At 43.8% G+C, this 18895-nt stretch overlaps 1 protein-coding gene across 1 annotated transcript in view; it reads left to right on the top strand.

Annotated features, from left to right (window-relative positions):
- Positions 1-18895, top strand: part of TEK (TEK receptor tyrosine kinase) — a 682216-nt gene that overhangs the window by 362496 nt on the left and 300825 nt on the right. The window contains exons 8-9 of the mRNA XM_069630921.1: positions 1642-1796; positions 12567-12711. Of these exons, the coding sequence (XP_069487022.1) occupies positions 1642-1796; positions 12567-12711 (300 nt within the window). The remainder of the gene's footprint in view (positions 1-1641; positions 1797-12566; positions 12712-18895) is intronic.

Genomic DNA, 18895 nt, shown 5'->3' with positions numbered 1-18895 from the left:
CTCTCTTCCGGGTGAGTCGCTTCTCCAAGCAGAGATTTGGGGTTAGAACTCTATCCTCTGCAGGTACCTCCCTCTGGAATGGCCGCTCTGCCTCTCTCTGCCATGAGCCAGACCACCTTAAGTTCCGGAAGCTCCTCAAGGCCCACCTTTTGTCCTCTTCTTTCTCGCTCCCTCTCCCCTGTTAACCTTCCCTTGCTCCTGCTCAATCTGCTGATTGGCTGCCTGTATGTCCTCTGAGTCTTACTGGACACCAGGCCCCCCCGACCAGTCCCTCTGCACTTGCCGCCTGGCCCTACTTGCACTGCCGCCTGGCTAACCTTGCACTACTGGGCTGGGATTGTCCATTGTAGTCCCAGCCTTCCCTGCACTTAACTCAGGGCCCTGTTGCTCTGGGTGCACTTCTCCCTGTACCCTCTCCCCTGCACCTCTTGTTGCACACTTGCTCGATCTCAATGACACGAGGCCTAGTAAGATCGTTGTCTTGTCCTCCTTTTGTTCCCCTCCCTTGCCTTGTTGCGCCTTGAAACACTTGCGTATAGGTGCATAATAAATCAATCAATCATTTGACTTCCCATCTTTCACAATGGTGGATAAGGCAAAGGTTTGTGATCAGCCCATGATGTATTTAACCACAAATGCAGTAGTGCTATAATTGAGCCCCCTTTAAAATTGTACAATATGAAGCTGCACAGCCATAGTCTTGATTGGCACTAATATTCAGTAGCTAAGCAATCTATCAGCTTTAGAAACCTTTCAGAAAGTTATATGGAGCTGCTTAAAGGCTCCTTCCTGGTGCCCAAAATGCTATCTGACAAATCATCAGCCAAGAAATGTGCACAGGAGATTGCTAAAAGCTAGACCAGATTTTATTGCAGTACTAACCTTTTCTTGGGACATGGAATAAAAACCCCATGAATTAACAGGCTTGAGAGTGTGATGTGGCCATGCTGGAAATTCTTGTTAATTTTGTTCTGATATAAAGGTTGGTGTTACACATTTCTAAAGCGCCTCGTCAAGCTATCTGGATACACTAGCTAGGTAAGCTTTGAGTTTCTCTTTTTTAGTGACCAATGTGAGACTTTTCAAGCCATGGTAAGTTTTTTGTTAGCTGTTAATTATTTGGAAAACCCTTTCTAAACTTCTTCGTAGTCCTCCCAAGAAATGTACTATGCTAGGGTGAAGTGGCAGTCTCGGGAGGATAGCTCAGGGGCAACATGCTCGCCTTGGAAGCAAAAACGACACAGAGCAACACAGGTTCGATCCCTGAGTCCGCACTTAGAAACCTCTGGGTATTAAGCACGTTATAATGTTCATATCATATCAATATGAGGAGGTACCATTTGACTTGTTATAAAGATACAATTAATTGGCAGTCTTGTGTACCTATAGTTACTGATGTTAATGTTTTTGTTGTTGACTTTAAACAAACTGGATTGTAAAGATGGAAACATTGTGCAATGTAAAGGGCTTATCTTACTTTCTTTGTTTGTGGGAATTCTGAAACGAGAATTTATGGATTTCTGTAAAATATTTCAAGCATACACATACATTGAAAGTGATACAGACGCAAACAAAAATGTAATTGAGCATGTTAAAGAAAGAGAGAGATAACCACAACACGAGTTTTTGTCTTATCTTCAGGTGCAGCAAACGTGGCTCCAGAAATAGTGGACTTAATAGAATCGGTAGAATTGAATTACCCGATAGATTACAAACCAACGTGTGTGGCTACTGGTCAGCCACCCCCTGCTCTTGAAGAATTTAAACTCCTGAAACAGGATGGGACTGTGCTGCAGGTATGTGTCAGTCCATGCACATGCTACTATGAATGTATTTATTGCGTGCGCCATTGTGTTTCTGGAAATGATAGAAATAAAAAATATGTACGGACCCATACTGATCTTCCACTTATCTTGCAGTCGGTTGCCTTTTTAGTTTGAAACAGGCAGTCTTAAACATTGGTTACTCACAATGCACCTTTACACACAAATCGAAATAAACTGAGCAGTGCCCCATGGGTGATCATGAATGGTGGCAGCAAAAGTGCATTTTTAACACTTTGGATTTTGCACTCCTCTAATCACCTTCCAGAGAAGGCACACTGTATTCAACAGTTCAAGCCTCCATTCTCCTATTACGGATGCCCACGTGGCACACTTATCGATATCACTATCACCTACCAGTGCCGCAGGCTCGTCTTGGCCACTGCTCAGGTCCAGCCTACTCAACCCCTGGCAGTGTAGTCTTTCTTCAAAATTAAATCCACCTCAGGCTTCAGACATGAACATGGTACTGAGTCAGCTTTGATAGATAGACGAGCTAAAGGATAAAGGCAAGCTAGCGCTCCTTCTTCTCCTAGACTTATCGGCAGCATTTGACTTAGTCAATTACAAGTTACTCTGTAATCACCTCACGGCAACTGCCCACTTCTCTTCCAAAGCCACAGCTTGGATACAATCCTTCTTGGATGATAGAACAATGAGGGTATTCGCACCTACAGCGTCAGCCAAGCCGGCCCCGGTCACATGTGGAGTACCACAAGGGTCCTGTGCCCCTCCCACCCTTTAGAATATTTTTACCAAGCCCCTATTCGATGATCTTGAAAGTCTGGGTGTCACCTATACTAACTACGCAGATGACACCCAGATCCTCATTCCCATCACAGGGGACTACAACACAGACTTGGCCCTGCTTAATACAATCTACCTCACCATTCAATCATGGATGGCCACTCACGGTCTCTGACTTAATGCTGAAAAGACAGAGCTACTACTCACTGGTTCTCAGGCCAGAATCAATAAACTAGATAACTAGTTCAAATCATTCAAAATAGATGGCATTAACATAAAAGTTTCTAAGGAAGTAAAAACCCTAGGAATTTATCTCCACTCAAGCTTGACCCTGACTAGACAAATCAATGCCACAGCTTCAGCCACAGCTTACACTTGCAAACGAATTAATGCTTGTAGACCATTTCTATCAACAATAACCTGCATGACACAGTCAAGAGCACTTATCCTATCCAAAATAGATTATTGTAACGCCTTGTATCTTGGGACCAGTAAGCATAATGTAAGTAAACTACAAATAATGCAAAATAAAGCAATAAGAACTGCACTCAACATCCCCAAAATCCATTATATATAAGCATCTAGACGCTACGCCCAATGGCTATCAGTCAAAGGCAGAATTGCATTTTAAACTCTAACCCTCACTCACAAATGCCTTTCCAATTCTGCTCCCAGTTACTTACATGTAAATTCTCCAGAAACATATCAGACTGACCTACCAGATCCCCACACCTACACTGCCTGAAAGTTCAGAGATTCAAGCTCCAGAAAGCAGGCGGCAGCAGCTTCCCCGTTCTGGCAGCTAAACTCTGGAACTCCTTGTCCACCCCCCTAAGATCAGAACTGTCTTTCCACGGCTTTAGAAAAAACGTATAACCTGGCTCTTCTCGCAGGAAGTTTAATAAACACGCCAACCTATCAATCTTGTCAATCCTGTACATACTTGAAATGCACATGCATACATTTTTCTGTATTCCTATGTACATTTCTGTATTGCACATGTAAATAATTTACTGTATATGCTTTGACTGTTTCTGTAACTATATATGCAACGATACAATGTGCCCAGATACCTGAGTGTTTGGTGCACTATACAAATAAACAAACAAAAAACAAACAAACCTACCTGTGTGCACCACCATCATTCATCCCTCTGCTCATCCTAACCCTTGACTTCCATGGAATGCGAAAAGGGGTTGTTCCTAGAGTTTTTTTTAGCCCATTTTGTGGTGACCATCTTTTTGTGGTAGGTCTTGATTTGTGGAAAGAGGTTTGCAGAACCCTGAAAACCTTTTTTTCCATGACAAAATCCATCAGCACCGCAGACATTGTGCTGGGCTACTAATGGATAAAACCATCTGAGTGAGAAGCTGTACCAGCTAGTAATGGCACTGCAGGCCTTCGGATGACCCTTACTTGGCTCTAGCTGCTGCCTCAGGGTGCTGGGCCGTTGCTAGCTGGTTCGACCTTCCACCAAGATAATTGTTGCCTAATTGGTGTAGGGAATGAAAGGCAGCGAGCCAAGACTGTGTTGATAATGGGAAAGCTACAGAGAACAATGTAATACACTTTTTGAAAGAATATTGTTCCCTCTCATTAGTAGTACCTAAAAAACTATTTTAGTGTATGGCAGTTTTTACCCTAACCGAATAGTAAAAGTCATTTTGGTTTTGTTGAAGATGTCTGCAGGGAATATGTATGAGAAAAAAGTACATACAATGAGTTTCAGTGGAGATTAGGACCTAAAAGTACCTTAACCTGCACATGCCTCCACGTCATCCTAGGAGGCGACCAGGATCTGCTGTAGTTTTTGTAAACCTTGTAGTCACCTTCATATAGTGCTATGTTGCTTGATAGTTGTGTCTTTTATCTCAAGTTGAAATGTTTATTCTGATGCCTCAGTGCAGGGGTCTGCAACTATTGACTCGCCAGATGTTTTGGACTACAGCACGCAACAGCCCTAACTAGTGTTGTATTTTGAATGGGCCCCGGGGCTTCCCAGTAACACAAGCACGGTACCTGAGGAATGACACACGGACACGTCTTGCTGCTACGGGATCCCGGCGGCGACTGTTCACACGGGCTCCCATTTATTATCTGCACATTTGCGGTGACCATCTTTTTGTGGTAGGTCTTGATTTGTGGAAATCTCGTTCTGGCTCGCGCATGCGTGCAGGGATTAGCCTCACCCCGTAACAGCTAGCATACACATGGTGAGGGATCATGGTAGTTGTAGACCAAAACATCTGGTGAGCCAAAGGTTGCAGAACCCTGCATCAGTATATGCCCACTCCTCAGGAATCCCAATACCCTCCTAGTGAGTTCACTCCTTGAGGATCGTGGATAAGCAACCGTGAGAGGCACTCAGCTTGTCAATTCTGCCACCCAGGAATCCTTTCTCTGACATAGCTGTAATCCTGCATTTTAGAAGACTGTTGGGCTAATCGTGGAGTCTGGTTCCCTGTGTTCCGAGTATGTTGTCCAGAAACCTGTGGTCTGTCCAGATCATAAATTTCCTTCCTAACAGATGCATTCACAGTGGGATAATGGCAGTGCTTTAGGTAAGCCCTTTATCAGCTTTTTTTAAGACCAGAAAAAACTCAAGAAAACTTTCAAAAATAGAGGTCAGGAAGTCAAAAATCTTCCATGGATTGCACAATGCTTAAACTAGGACTTTCAGTTGTTGAGCCTTGTAATTCGTCTTAATTATAGTGATAGTATTTTATTTTCCTTGAACATATCCCAGAGTCCCTAATTCCACTCACTGCGTTGGGTCTGGAACATTTACACATAACATTCCTATTTTGCCTTCCATTTTGTTGCCAGATTGGAAAAACAATAGAATCCTACCTAAAATGCTTACACCCAGAGTTTTAAGCTTGGAAGTATTTTGACTTCTAAAAATATTGAATGGCATTCACATTTTTGGACTTGAAATTGTAGGACTTCCGCTTCCACAATGTTAACTGAAGCACTGGATACCACCCTCGTGTATGCCACCCTCCCCTGCTCAGATCAGATAAGATTATGTTTATGTTGAAGGTTGAAAAGAAATCATCATAATATTAAAAAAAAAACATGTAAAAACACCCTGAATCAACATAAAACAGCACTAAGAATTACAACTATAAAACTAGAAAATCAACCCAAATATTAAAATTAGTGAGCCATGTATGACAGCATTCGCCAACATTAAACTGCTTTGTTAATACTGGAGCATTCTCAATTAAAAACAAAACAATACACTCGAGCGTATCTATTTGGAAGCTATTTTTCACAGCAATGACTTCTCTAAAAACCATGACCTCTCAGGATTGAAAATAGGTATTTCCTCCTTAGAGATATCAGTACTGGACAGAAAAATAAATAATGTGCTAAGTCCTCAACCATAGAACCATCACAAATAAAAGTTACAAAAGGAGTTGCGCGACCTTCACACTTCCAGTTTCTTGTTGCAGAGGCAAGTGGATGGTGGTCCTAACGTTAAACAACACTGCATGTTTATAAAACCAGCTTGGCCAGCCTTCCGTAGAATGGCCCAGGCCAAACGTGAGATGATGATGGACTAGGCATTTCCCTTGCTCGATATTTGCCTGCTCTTCGTTATCATAGGAAGTACAAGTGATTGCTAAGGTTTTTGGAGTTGTTGCCTCGGGAGTAGAATTATTGAGAAAGACCTCACCCGTCCTCTGGTAATGGTGCTCTGTTTCAGTTTGTTGTTTTCATATAAAGGCAACTGTGTGCCTGTCTCTCTTACTTTGTTGAATGAAAGCTGCACCCAACGGATAGACAATGGCATCTACCACTTTTATTTTCTCTTCATCTGTGTCAAACAGGCACAGGCTGGATGCCATTGTATATCTTCATGTATTTATTCAACACTCTATTCATTTGACAAAATAACCAACAAGTAACTAATACAAGCATTTATGTAATATCAGAGTTACAATTCCTTTCCGAACAATCAATGAATACAGTAAAACAACGTAAGAATCATATGAAACAGGCTTGTTCTATAATAACTTTCACTCTCGTCTTTGGAGTCAATAGTAATGTGATCTTCGATTATGCTTTACCGGAAGATCAAGGACCCTTCCTCTCCGACAATTTTTTCTATGGTACAAGTAGAGATGAACTCAGGTAAAAGCAAACTGTTTCCCAAATGGGAGACAATGTGCAAACTACAGCTGGAAACCTGCAGCAGCTCCACTGAAGAACTACTTGGCAATCCGACAAAAACCAAAACACGCTTAGATGAAATGGACTGGATAAATAGGTTGGAGAAGGCATCTGCGTACAAATTGACCAGTCATCTGCCCCCATCACATAGAAAACTAAACGAAGTTAAACCTTTTATGATAAGGCATCCAAGTAGAAAAACTCGAACTACTCTTCTGCGTGCTAGGCTGAATGTACTGCCTACAAATGAAATCCTGCATATAAGAGGCCTTTCTGCAACTAACACCTGCCGCTTCTGTAAAGACACTCGATCTATAGAAACATTGCGGCATCTTCTTCTATTATGTCCAGGAACATCTCTATATAGAACTCCTTATTTGCTTCACAATTTAGAGAAATCATACTTGACTAATGAAGCCCTCTGGTGGGACCGCTTAATAGGAGGTCTCAGACCTTCGTGGACAATAGCAGCCACCAGAATCCTGGATTTAATTTTTGAAAACAAAGTTCTGGAGACTTGGCAGAACTGATAAAGTCGGCACAAGCTTGTACGGGGGGTGCTTTTGTTTGTTTGGTGTTCTGCTCTGCTCTGCTTATGTTCGTTTTTTAAATATTTTTTATTTTTTTTCTTTCTTTTCTTTTTTCTTTTTTTTCGCTTAAGAGCAGCGTGCTGAAACTATTGATTCTTCTTCTGTCTACTTTTTTACACTTCATTTTCTTAACACTTTTAACAAGTTTGGAGATTTCACGTCTATCTTGTAAAAATCACTTCGGTGATTATAAACTTGTAAATAAAAAAAAAATAATAATAATAATAACTGTAATATGGCACAATCCCCACTAACCTACATTGTCCTTGGACATAATACCCACAGAACACATTGAACGGTGAAACAACATCGAAAAAAAAGAAAGAGAAAAGAAAAAGAGAAGAAAAAAAAGAAATGTACACATACCCTCCCCCAACCAGAATACCTCCACTAACCTACTTCACACGCAAGTGATTAAATACCTACCCACCACAGAGGCTGTTAAATGGTGACCAGAGTTCTACGTAATCATCCTCTTCATTTAGTTTCTGAAACAAGACCTTCTCAGAGTCAGATAAGACTTGCACACCACTCACCCAATTCTCCACTTGTCCTTGTTTTCCACAATTTTAATATTTGTTTTACAGCCACTACTAGCACTTTGTGAATCCATTGACTATACTGCTTAGCAATCTTAAACCGTCCTTTATTGGCTAGTAAAAGGACTTGCAAAGGCATCATAGGAAAGGTGATTGATAATAGTGTATCCATTCTGTCCAATACATTTCCCCAACATTCCTTTACCCTAGAATAATGCCAAAACATATGCATACTGGTACCCCTCTCCTTACCACAACCCCAGCAAACAGCATTTTTAATCAAGCCTAAACCATGCATACGCCCCATAGTCCAGTACAGACGCCCCTAAACTCTCTTATGTGTAAGTGTCAAATTCAGATCTAACTTACTCCTAAAACCTACTTGTCTTATCTGTCCCCATTCCTTATCCAAAATGTCACACATTCCTCTGTGTTGCTACAGACTCCTCTATTGGTTTTTGATCCAGATCAGATAAGAAAGCCCCAGCCCCATGATGGGCAACAAAAGAGTGAACCTGACCCTCCAGAACAACCCTAAAAATTGCAGCATACACCATGTTATATTTCAAGTGTTTGCTTCTTGCTTTCCCCTTAGCCATGTTAAATGCTTTTCTTTTCTCCAAAACATCTCCCCTCAAATCCACCCAAAATCATTGTTGTATGACCCCCCAAGCAAGGTCACTTATTTCACAGGCTTTCTTCAGAACTAGCTCTCTTGTAGGGAATCTCAGAAACTTCACTATGAAATGTCTTGGTCTCTGTCCAAGCACAGGTTTTGAGCCCAATGACCTATGAGCCCTCCCCATCTCCAATGGCAGTTTTGGGTCCAGGTTGAGCAGTTTATTTAAAGCCTTCTCCAGAAAATCCATATGACAGCTCCTTTCAATATTCTCTGGAAATCCTGCAATACGGATGTTGTTTCTTCTTGAGAAATTCTCCTGCTCAGAGCCCTTAAGGGTTAGCTTCTCATTTTGTATTTGTAGTTCGCTTATTTGCACAGCCATTCTCCTTGTTTCATCATCCACCGAGTTCAGATGACTTTCCACAGAGGCAACCTTGGTAGACAGTTCAACATATCTCTACTCTGAAGTAAACAGCGTGGATTTGATCTCTGCAATGTCAGCAGTCACCTTAGTTAAAAGTTCCAGCAGTTTGTGCTCTCTTCTCTCACTCTCAGTAAGGTCTCCTTCACCTTTCTGTCTCTTTGCTAGTTGGGTTGTTTCAGAAAGATTGATTGTCAGCCATCATGAATCTATATAGGAGATGAATACAGGGCACAGGAACTCAGCTCTCAAACTGCCATCTCTGAGACCGCAGATTCTAGAATCCCTTCCTGTATTTATTCAAGTTCCGCTTGGGTACTTGTCAGTCCCGGTAAACTGTCATTGTTTCCATAAGACTGCCTCAGGAACTCATTTCAATAAGAAAGTCCTGTACAAACTTGGCATAGTACTGTGCTATGTGCACGAAAAAACTTGACCTGTTCCTTTGTCTTAAGCTGGGCGTGCTTATGTTATGCTCTAGGGCAGGTTCTCGTGGGTTTTATCTATGCTTGCGGCTCTGTGTAGCCCAAGAAGTTCAGTTTTGATATGAAAAACATAGATTTGTCTTTTCTTTGGTGGAACCCACAATCTTCCAGTCTTTCTAACACCATTTTCAGTGTACTGTTAAACTCTCTCTCTTTACTACAGTGAATTAGGGGGTCATCCTGGTGGTACTTCACCTTCGTTATCCCTTCCAAGGAACATAAGGTTTCAAAATGTTCAGTTTGTGGCCCTGCATGAGGCTGTATGGATCAGCCAGGACCAGCTGCGAGTGAGACATATTTTGAACTCAATAACAGTGTTTAGCTTTCCAGGATACACAATGATGGCAGACCGGCAATTGTGTAACGCTGCTAAGCATTCTTTGGTGAGGGAGTATGTGGGAATTCGAAGCAGCGAGAAGGTGTACGTTGAGAAAGAGAAGTAGAGCAAGCAGCATAGGAGGAGGATTGAAGCAGGAATGGGGTTGGGGTGCATGAGGGAATGAGAAAGTACAAGGAGGACATTGGTAAGACCTAGAAAGAGACACAGACAGCAAAGCAAGAAAAAGGAAGAAGGTTGAAATCAAGAGAAGAGGAGTAAAAGCGGAGTTAGCAGAGGAGGAGGGTGAGAAGAGGGGAACATCCAGGAAGGACACAGATGGAACGTAACCAGTTAAGCAGCAGGAGGAAAACATAAAAGGATGGAAAAAAGGAGCAGAGGATGGCAAGAGACGAGCAACATCAAGGGAGGAGGTCAATGAAGTAGTATTGAGGCAGAGGGATGACAGGAAGGAGAGATACAAGGAGTGGAGGAGTGTGAAACGAGAGGAACATCTAAAGTAGAGGAAGTTGGGAAGGAAGTACTGAGGAAGAATGAACAGAAAGTAAAGAAAAAGGTTTTAAGAAAGAACAGAAGTGCAACATCTGTAAAAGACAAGGAGCGAGAAAAGAAAAATAGAGGGAAGGATACGACAAAGTAATTGATACAGAAATAACCATAGGATGAACGAGAAGGAAGTAGGAGGAAATATAGAATGTTAGAAAAAGAAGAAAGGGCAGGAAGCCGATAGGGGAGGTGAAGAGGGCCTGGTAATTGGGGGACATTAAGCAGGTGGAAGGAGATGGATCATCAGTCAAGGAAAGGAAACAGAGGCAGGAAGGACAAGAGACAGAGGATAACAGCATGTATGGACACCTAACAAACTATTGCTTGCGTAAACAGTGGCAGAGTCTGCCAATGGCACTATGCTACGTTTGCCACCTGATGCCCAGACCAACAGAGATCTGCTGCTGCTTCAACCTGGCATGTAGCGGCAACTAATTTGTCAAGCCCAGGGCCAAGCCCTGGCAAGTGGAAAGCATGTCCTAGAAGACCAACATCCTGACCAGCCAAAGGCAGAGTGACCACTCAGTCATCAGAAATAAGTGCAGTGCAGACTTGAAACCCCACATACAGTGAATGACTTTCACTTGACCGTCAGGAGGCATTACCGAGGGACCAGAGGAATGGACTGGAGGACTATGACCATTAAGCAAGGTGGAATTGCTCATATTTTGTTTCCCAGATTACCCCCAATTCTTACGTTTAGCCACTCTAAACCTGTTGTATACTCCAGTTGTAAAATAAACACTTTTGAATTATAGTTCATGAGTCTCAAGGTGTCTGTTGATTCCCGACCATGGCAAAGGACATCATTTGGGGGAATTATGCAATCTTCTTGAAGCCGAGTGAAAAACCAGAGGTCGGCTCAAGGGAAATCCCCCATGCCCAAGAAATGAAGGAGTCCAGAAATGTGACAAATGACTGCTTTTATTAATAGATTTCAAAGCAGGGATAGGCACACAGATTTCTGCAGCTCCCAATGCATTCTCAACTCATTACAGGCTGGTAACAGGGTTTTCTTCCAAAATGCCATCACAACCAAAAGTAAAATTCCTGAACCTTAGATGAGATGGAATTAGGTGAACAGTATGGGCAGACATACACATATCGGGTAGCTCCACCTAGGACTACCCACAAGAGGCCAGCAGGATCTTTCTCAGCTTGGAAAAATTACCAGCACATGAGCACAATGATGGGTGGAAGCACAATCATGGGTGGAGAGAATGGGTTTAGGGTATTGCCTGTTTCCCAATAAGGTTATCACTTCTCTGAATCCTCTGGCCCTGAGCAAGGACATTCCAGCCTCCAACCTCATGCTGTGTTACATTTTTTGCATCTTCTGTCTTCGGTTTGGTGGGAACAATAGTTTCTGCCTACCTTGGATGGATGGGCCTTGTTCCCCACTTTCAGATCACGTGTGTAGGGACCAGAGATTTAAGTTTCTTTGCTTGATTTTATGAAGAATTTCAGCTTCTTGCCCTTGCAGGTGTTCTATCTTTTCTGTTGAGTCGAAACACTCTCCCTTTGCGTCCTTGGCAAGGTTGGGTACAATAACTGCAATGTCAGCTCCGTCAGCGTTTCTCAGGAAAATCAGTGGTCAGGCCTCTCCCTGTGTTTTGAGCCTTTCCAGTGCCTTCCATTCATTTCAATGCAGCTGTGTCTTCCATCTTTATTTATATGGCTGTTCATGTTTGTTGCTTTTAGGCATCTGCGAGCAGTTCATGTATGTTCTTGTGCTTTGGTGATGTCATCCGGTTATGGTCTGTGGGGCTGCTTCAGCGAGTGGCATCTGCCATCTCAGTGGTATGTTGGGGGGGGGGAATTGAGGTCCCCAAAACATTCTTACTACAAACACTTTATATTTATGAATAGCAAATTACTTTAATGAATGTTATGAGGTCATTCATTTATTTTTGTAACACAGTGACTCCTTTGCTAGACAAAATATGAAATAAAGTATAATTTATAAAAATAATATATAACTGCACACATTCAAACAGTTTGGAATGATTTCATGAAATAACTTACGTGTGTATATTTAAAAAAGGCATATGTTTGTGTCTTTACGAGTCTAAGTGGAGGGTATAAATGCCTTGTGTGGAATGATCATGGTTTTTGTGTGATGTTGCTTGTGCATTTCAACAGTGTCATTAGCAGAGGAGATGGGACTTTCCAAATCGTGATCCCTTGTTTTTGTGAAAGGACTTTGGGGGTTTTAGATGCTATTTCTGACAGTGGCATTAACTTTGCTCATGTGTCTCTTTGTGTCTTTGCTTTTAGGCGGAGTCCATCACTGCGGAAGAGAACCGCAGAATAGCTGAGTTCAAGGTTCCCTCAATTCTGCAGCGTGATTCCGGAACCTGGGTCTGCCAAGTGGGAACTGTGGCTGGGATGGCAGAAAAGGCTTACAGCATCAATGTTAAAAGTATGTGTATTTCAGTATGTACTTCTCTTTACTGTTTCTTTTTCTATCAGTGTTAACTCCACATATACCTCACCCATGAACTTTGTGCGGTGCCAAGGGTATGTCAACTACCTGCTCAAAGCGCTGTTTGCGATAAGCCGTGTGTAGCGGTAGTCCATATCGGGACCCGTAGTTCCCCATGATAGGATGGAGTGGGGGTTCTTTGGTCCCCTCCTGTGTTGGATGAAAACCTGTAGGGTGTCTCCCGCATGGGGTGTCCTTGTAAGAATAAGTTGGCCCCTTACCTTAAACCTTGACGCAATGAAGTCTTTCTTCGTGGTCCTTAGAGAGGTGCTCACTAAAAGCACCTCCTCAGCAGGCATGCATACGAATAAGTGACGGAGAAGAAAAAGTGCCACACACTTCACAGGAGTGTCTCGTGTGTTCTTCCCAAACACACTAAACACAGAGCATGTGGATTCATGAAGTGGGTATCTCACGCTCCTCCGAAAACCATTGGGCATGTGCTTTGGAGCCATTAATTTAGAAGTGCAATATGGCACAGCTGCTGATCAACGCTCTGTCCCGTCTATCACAGAGAAAGGACTGACGGTTGGTTGGGGCTTGCAGAGGAGGTACCAAGCGGGGCGTTTCAAAGTATGATTCCCCTAAAATAAAGTGATATTATTCTGCTTAGCCACAGGCTCTGGTCCCGTCCCTCATTCTGTCGGGCATCCCAAGATTATGGAGGAAAGGGTGACTATGGACTAACAGTACCACTGTCACTACGGTGAGTAACCTTTTAATTCTTCTGTATTTTAGAACACTCCCATGTGTCCTATAACAATCTGACTGCATTGACATGCTTTTATCTTGCTTGCACAATTCCCATTCTCTGTATTAGACGGTGCAAAAAACAAACACAAAACTGTCTTCCTTCTAAGGAATACCAGTGCTGTCACTATATATAGAATTGTACATAGCTAGGTAACAACAAAGGGGACAGTTTCCAATTAGGAGTAGCATAGCTAACAAGAGTGGTGCTCAAGCTACATATGATGTTACTTGTAACCCACAGGTGAAAAGCATCCTCTTGTTAGTACCTATTGTCAGGTCTGGCAGATGTCCAGCGGTGGTGCATAAAATCGGGAGTGCTTTGCTTTTGGGAGATCTTAATTGAAATATTTGTAAAAGGGTCATGGCGAGAATAGAGGCAGGAATGTAGGGTTTAGGGGTTGTGAGTGATTAGCCAGCAGGTCTTGTCTCATTCAAGCTCCAGTCATAAGGCCTTTTTGTGAACAAGAAGAGAAGATTTGTATTTAGAGCCCTATCAGAGAAATATCTGGAACGGGTGTTGAGATCAACCTGAGCAGAAATAACACAGTGGGAGTGCAGCAATCTGTTTATTTACAGTGACAAGATATGCAGCAATATTCCTCCAGCGCCCTCCGGACCAAGGCCCACAGGCCACCTTCTTGTATCCGGACTCCATCTTTCTGGAGGAGGTCTGTCAGTTCTGTATAAAAGCACAATTGAACTGGTATTGCGCTTGGAACGAGAAAGGGGGCGGTACTCCATCTATTTTCTGGTGCAGAAGAAGCACAGAGGTTTGTATCCCATTCTGGCTCTGTAGCTGCTAAACTTGTTCCTGCACAAGGACAAGTTCAAGATGGTTACACAGGCTCAGATCCTACGAGCCCTCGATCTGCAGAACAGCTTGGTATCACTAGGCCTCCAGGATGCCTCTTCCATGTGCCAATTCATCGAAAGCAAAGGAAGTACCTGAGGTTCGTGGTGGGCCAACATCACTATCAGTTCAAATTCTTGCTGTTTGGTCTTTCTTCAGCTCCCAGGGTTTTCACCAAGCTACTAGTAGTGGTGGCGGCTCACCTCAGGAGGGAGGGCATTCATGTCTTTCCCTACCTGGAGGATCTAGTGTTGGAGCATCTCCTCTGCAAATGCACTCTATTGCACAGCCTAGGCTTTGCCCTGAACTTCAAAAAGTCTTGGGTTTTGCTATCCCAGTCCCTATAATTTATCAGGGAGGTCTTGGAAATTTGCCTGGGTAGGGCTTTCCCACCCAAAGACTGAGTTCAAACATCTTTCGGATGGTCAATATCCTCCAATACCTGGAAAAAGCCCTGGCTTCAGCTTTCCTGCACCTTCTGGGCCTCATGGCCTCCTGCTCTTGGTTGAGGACATCAGGGTTTGCGGCTGTAAAGACTGGAGGGGGTATCTGCACTTCTGCCCAATATATGGTCGGGTCAGAGGCACAGAGCACCCCAGCTAAGGCTCTCAATTGGTAACATTGTGCTAGCAGCCAGGCTGATACTCAAGGGAGGTGATGCAGGCTGGTTCTTAGGTACAGTGAATCCCCAAGCTCCCCACAATGGAATGTCCACACACTATGTTAGGTGATAACACAGTCCTTTTATTGCCATAAAGGATAAAAAGTCAGGAAGGTATATACAAATAAATAATTCACTTTGTACTAGAAATCTACACAGGTAACTTAACTTAATATATATGTACAGTTCTATGTGGTACCATTGTTACCTTTAAATTCAGTTGTAATGCACCAACTGCTGACAATTAAAAAGCATTTATATTATTAGGCAAGGGTTACCTCTTAAAACTCTTACTGTAGAAAGGCAGGTAATGATTACAACATAGGCAGGATGCTTTCTTTAGGATGAAAATGCAATACTGTGTAAGGATCCCCCCCACCTGGGCAACCTTTAAGGAAAAGTTAAGGTGTACTTTAAGTTTTACGTTACAACCCAGTCCATTTATGTTAATTAATAGTCTGCTTCGGGAAAGATGTATATCGGGAGATTATATACGTGTGATATTGGCTCTGTTTAGACTATTGCAGAAAATCGAAGAGATGTTATATATGGCCAATGCGACTAACAATGAGACAAAGATGATTCATGCGTTGAATATAGTTCCGGTCTTTCAACGAGGAAGCAGAAAAGGATACATATTATGAGAGTTCACAGTGGATGTTATTTAAAAAGAAATTGTGTATATATTTTTTGTTTTTTAATTTTCTCTATTATTCTTTATTGTGTTGATCATTTTTTGAATGTTGAGACATGATGACACTTATAAGTAATACGCTGAGTTTTGTATACTTTTTATGTTGTTATAAGTTCATTTATTTGGAAAAAGTTTTATCTGTATTTTGTAAAAGTTTGTTTCTAAAAAATGCAAACTAAAGACAATACATTTTAATTAAAAATAAATAAATAGCCTGCTTCTCTTTCTACAGATCCCACTACCCGCAAAGTACCTGGGAAGTCACTGGAGAACAGGATCCAAGATGAATCTGCGAGCTCTGGATTAATCCTGAGGATGGAAGACGCTCTTCCTCATCACAGTAGCTTGGGTGCCTTGACAGGCAAAGTCTTAGAGTTTCTTGGCTTTACTCAATGAGAAGGAGTCGCTGGGATGTTGGTGTCCAGAAGAAGAAGGGAACCAAGCAGTGTCGGAAAGGCAGCAAAGCAGGACTTTCACAGTGGTCTCCGATGTCGTGGATGTCCCACAAATGTGAAACTTGCTGTAGACCTCCACAAGGCCTGGCCAAAGAAGTTAAGACGCTTAGTGGCCAGGGATGACTTTCAGTGGCGACGGGTGCAGCGGCAGAAGTAGGTGCTGGGGTTCAGGTTTCCGCAGTTTACCGCCTTTTGGTTCTTCTGTGCTGCAGCTACAGCCGCAGCGTGGACCTCAGGATGGCTTCTGGTGACCTGGACACAACCACCGGACTGGACTGTGGACCCTCACCAAGTCTGGACCCTCCAGATGTCTTCTTTTGGATTTTGGTGGCAGGAAACCCACCGGCAGACACTCCTCTCCAAGAAACGACCCTGGATCTTCTCAGGCATGGAAAGGTGGATGGATGTTGTAGCCGAGGTGCCTCTTGAAGATTTCTTTGGATGGCTGCAGCTTTCACAGCTCTGGGTGTCAGGCGGCACTATGCCAGGATACCCCCTCTTCTGGGCGATACTCAGTAGCTTGGCTTCCAGCGGTCACAAACACTCCTTCGCACCCTGGGTGACACAGATGGACTTCCTGGCTTCAAGATGTCTAGGCACTCCTCTTCTGGGCCGAGGAAGAGCCCTTCTCAGGTCGGCAGGTACACAGAACTGGCTTCCAGGACACTTCGGGTGAAGAGCAGCCTTGTAGCTACGGAAAGAGGTTGCCAATCCAGGTCCTCTCTGGTTCAGTGCTTGAATCAACATGGCAGCTTTTGGATTTGATGATGAGATGCAGGTGCAGACTTCTTCCTCCAGCTTGATTCCAGGATGCAAGTTTAAGATGACTTCAGCTTCAGGTTTCTATTTTCAGCTTCTGACAAGGTGGTGGGTGTGAGGCCCCCTGTTATGCAAAACACTTCCCATTCACTCAGGCTGAGCCAAGCTCAGCCAGCCAATCACACACATGTGCCCAAAAACATACACTAGGGGTACAGGGTTTTACCCCTACTGTAATGATTCCTGCCCCTCATGTCCCCAGCCCTCCAAGATGTCAGGCTGGAGCCAGGCCACGATCACCTACATGGCCCTCAAGGGCCTCTCCATCCCTCCAAAGACCCACTTGGAGTCAGACTTGGCGCTTGTGGCACCAGACTCACTCACTCCCATAGGATAACATTGGGGATTGGACTTTTAGTGCATTGATGGGGACAAGATGGATGCCCCCACATATTCCGGTTCCCAGAACTGCATGTGCAGTCTAGTCTTTTGGGTGTGGTTCAGCCCACAGACACCTGGGATACCCAGAGACTATTTAAGCCATGCCCAGCTGAGAAACATGCTTTGCATTTTCTGCACCTGCAGCGTGACACTCACCGTGTTCGGACCAGTCTCCAGTAGGCCTGCATCTTTCTTCTGCGCTCAGCTCCTGCAAGAACAAGAACACTGTTAGGAACAGCCTTACCTTGCGGCGCTTCTGCCCATCATTCATCGCTCATGCTGTTCTGCGGGCATCTTCGGTGGTGTCATTCCCATCCCGGCACGCCGCTTCCTAAGGAAAAGGGAAAAGAACAGAAAAAAGGCATTAGTAAGCAATCTGCAAATCTTCGCTTATTTTTAAATACTGTACGAGCTTCAAACGCTTACCTGAATCCCAGCCGCTCTGGGGGAACTCTGTCTCCGGAACTTCTCATCCATCTGCAAGAGGGAAAAGACACTCCAGGTTAGCGTGGAAGCATACCGCGCTTACTCACCGCATTTGTTCTTCATAACCGGCATCCACGCTGAAAATGTCACGGCACCTAAAAGACACAGAAAAAGAACTCAGTTCAATACAAATAGGAAAGGGGTGCATCGTGCATCACGCTCTCACTCACCTTCAGCGCTACTCATCTCAGCAGCACGCCGCCATCCCCGGACGCCGGCCATCATCTAAGGAAGGAAAGGAACAAAGTTAGAGAACTGTTCAAAAGACTCATTATACTTACCTGTCGGACTCTTGCCAGTGAAGTAACTAGGCAGCAACGAGCCCGCATCAATCAATGCGCCCCTGCGCTGAAAGCAGGACGGAGAGCACACTATCCAAGAAAACAAGGTGAGCTGTGGATCAAAGGGAAGGGTTGGACCCCGGGGAAGAAGGGGTTCAAGCACACAGAGACAATAGGGAGTTAAATTCTACCAATCCTGTGTTTCAGGCCCAGTCTCCAGTCGAATAGCCTCCAGGGAAGGGTTTGAGGTCGTAAGAGGTCAGAACAGGCTGAGTGACGTCCCCGTGGATACCAGGTGAGCATTGCACCTACCCATGGGTGCCCTAAGGGTATCCCAAGGGTCTTTGTCCACCAAGAACAAAATGAAGAGCTGCACTGCCAGGGGTCCAAACTGCACTCACCTGAGCAGAAAATAAGCAGAACACACAGTTTAAGGAGGTATAGGACAGGATCAAGGAGGCTCTGCCCCTCAAATGCATTTCCAGCATCACAGCAGCCACCATTCTTGGTTGAGGACATCAGGGCTTACCTCCAATGTCGAGGACCAAGCTGTTGGACATGCCCTTCGATGGTCAAAACCTCTTTGGAGATAAGTCTGAGGTTGCCTCCAGAAGGTCCAGTCATCTAAAGCAACAGCTACATCTTTAGGGCTTGCTGTGCAGTCAGCATCCCAACACAGGCTTTTTGTCCCTCTACTGCCTATGCCCCAAGATGCTGTAATCAGTCTGCCAAAAGGAATAA

Source organism: Ambystoma mexicanum, chromosome 6q, assembly GCF_040938575.1.
Source record: "Ambystoma mexicanum isolate Mex_15411 chromosome 6q, UKY_AmexF1_1, whole genome shotgun sequence".
Lineage (NCBI taxonomy): Eukaryota > Metazoa > Chordata > Amphibia > Caudata > Ambystomatidae > Ambystoma > Ambystoma mexicanum.
The sequence above is the reverse complement of the archived record's forward strand: the minus strand, read 5'-3'. Positions and strand labels throughout refer to the sequence as shown.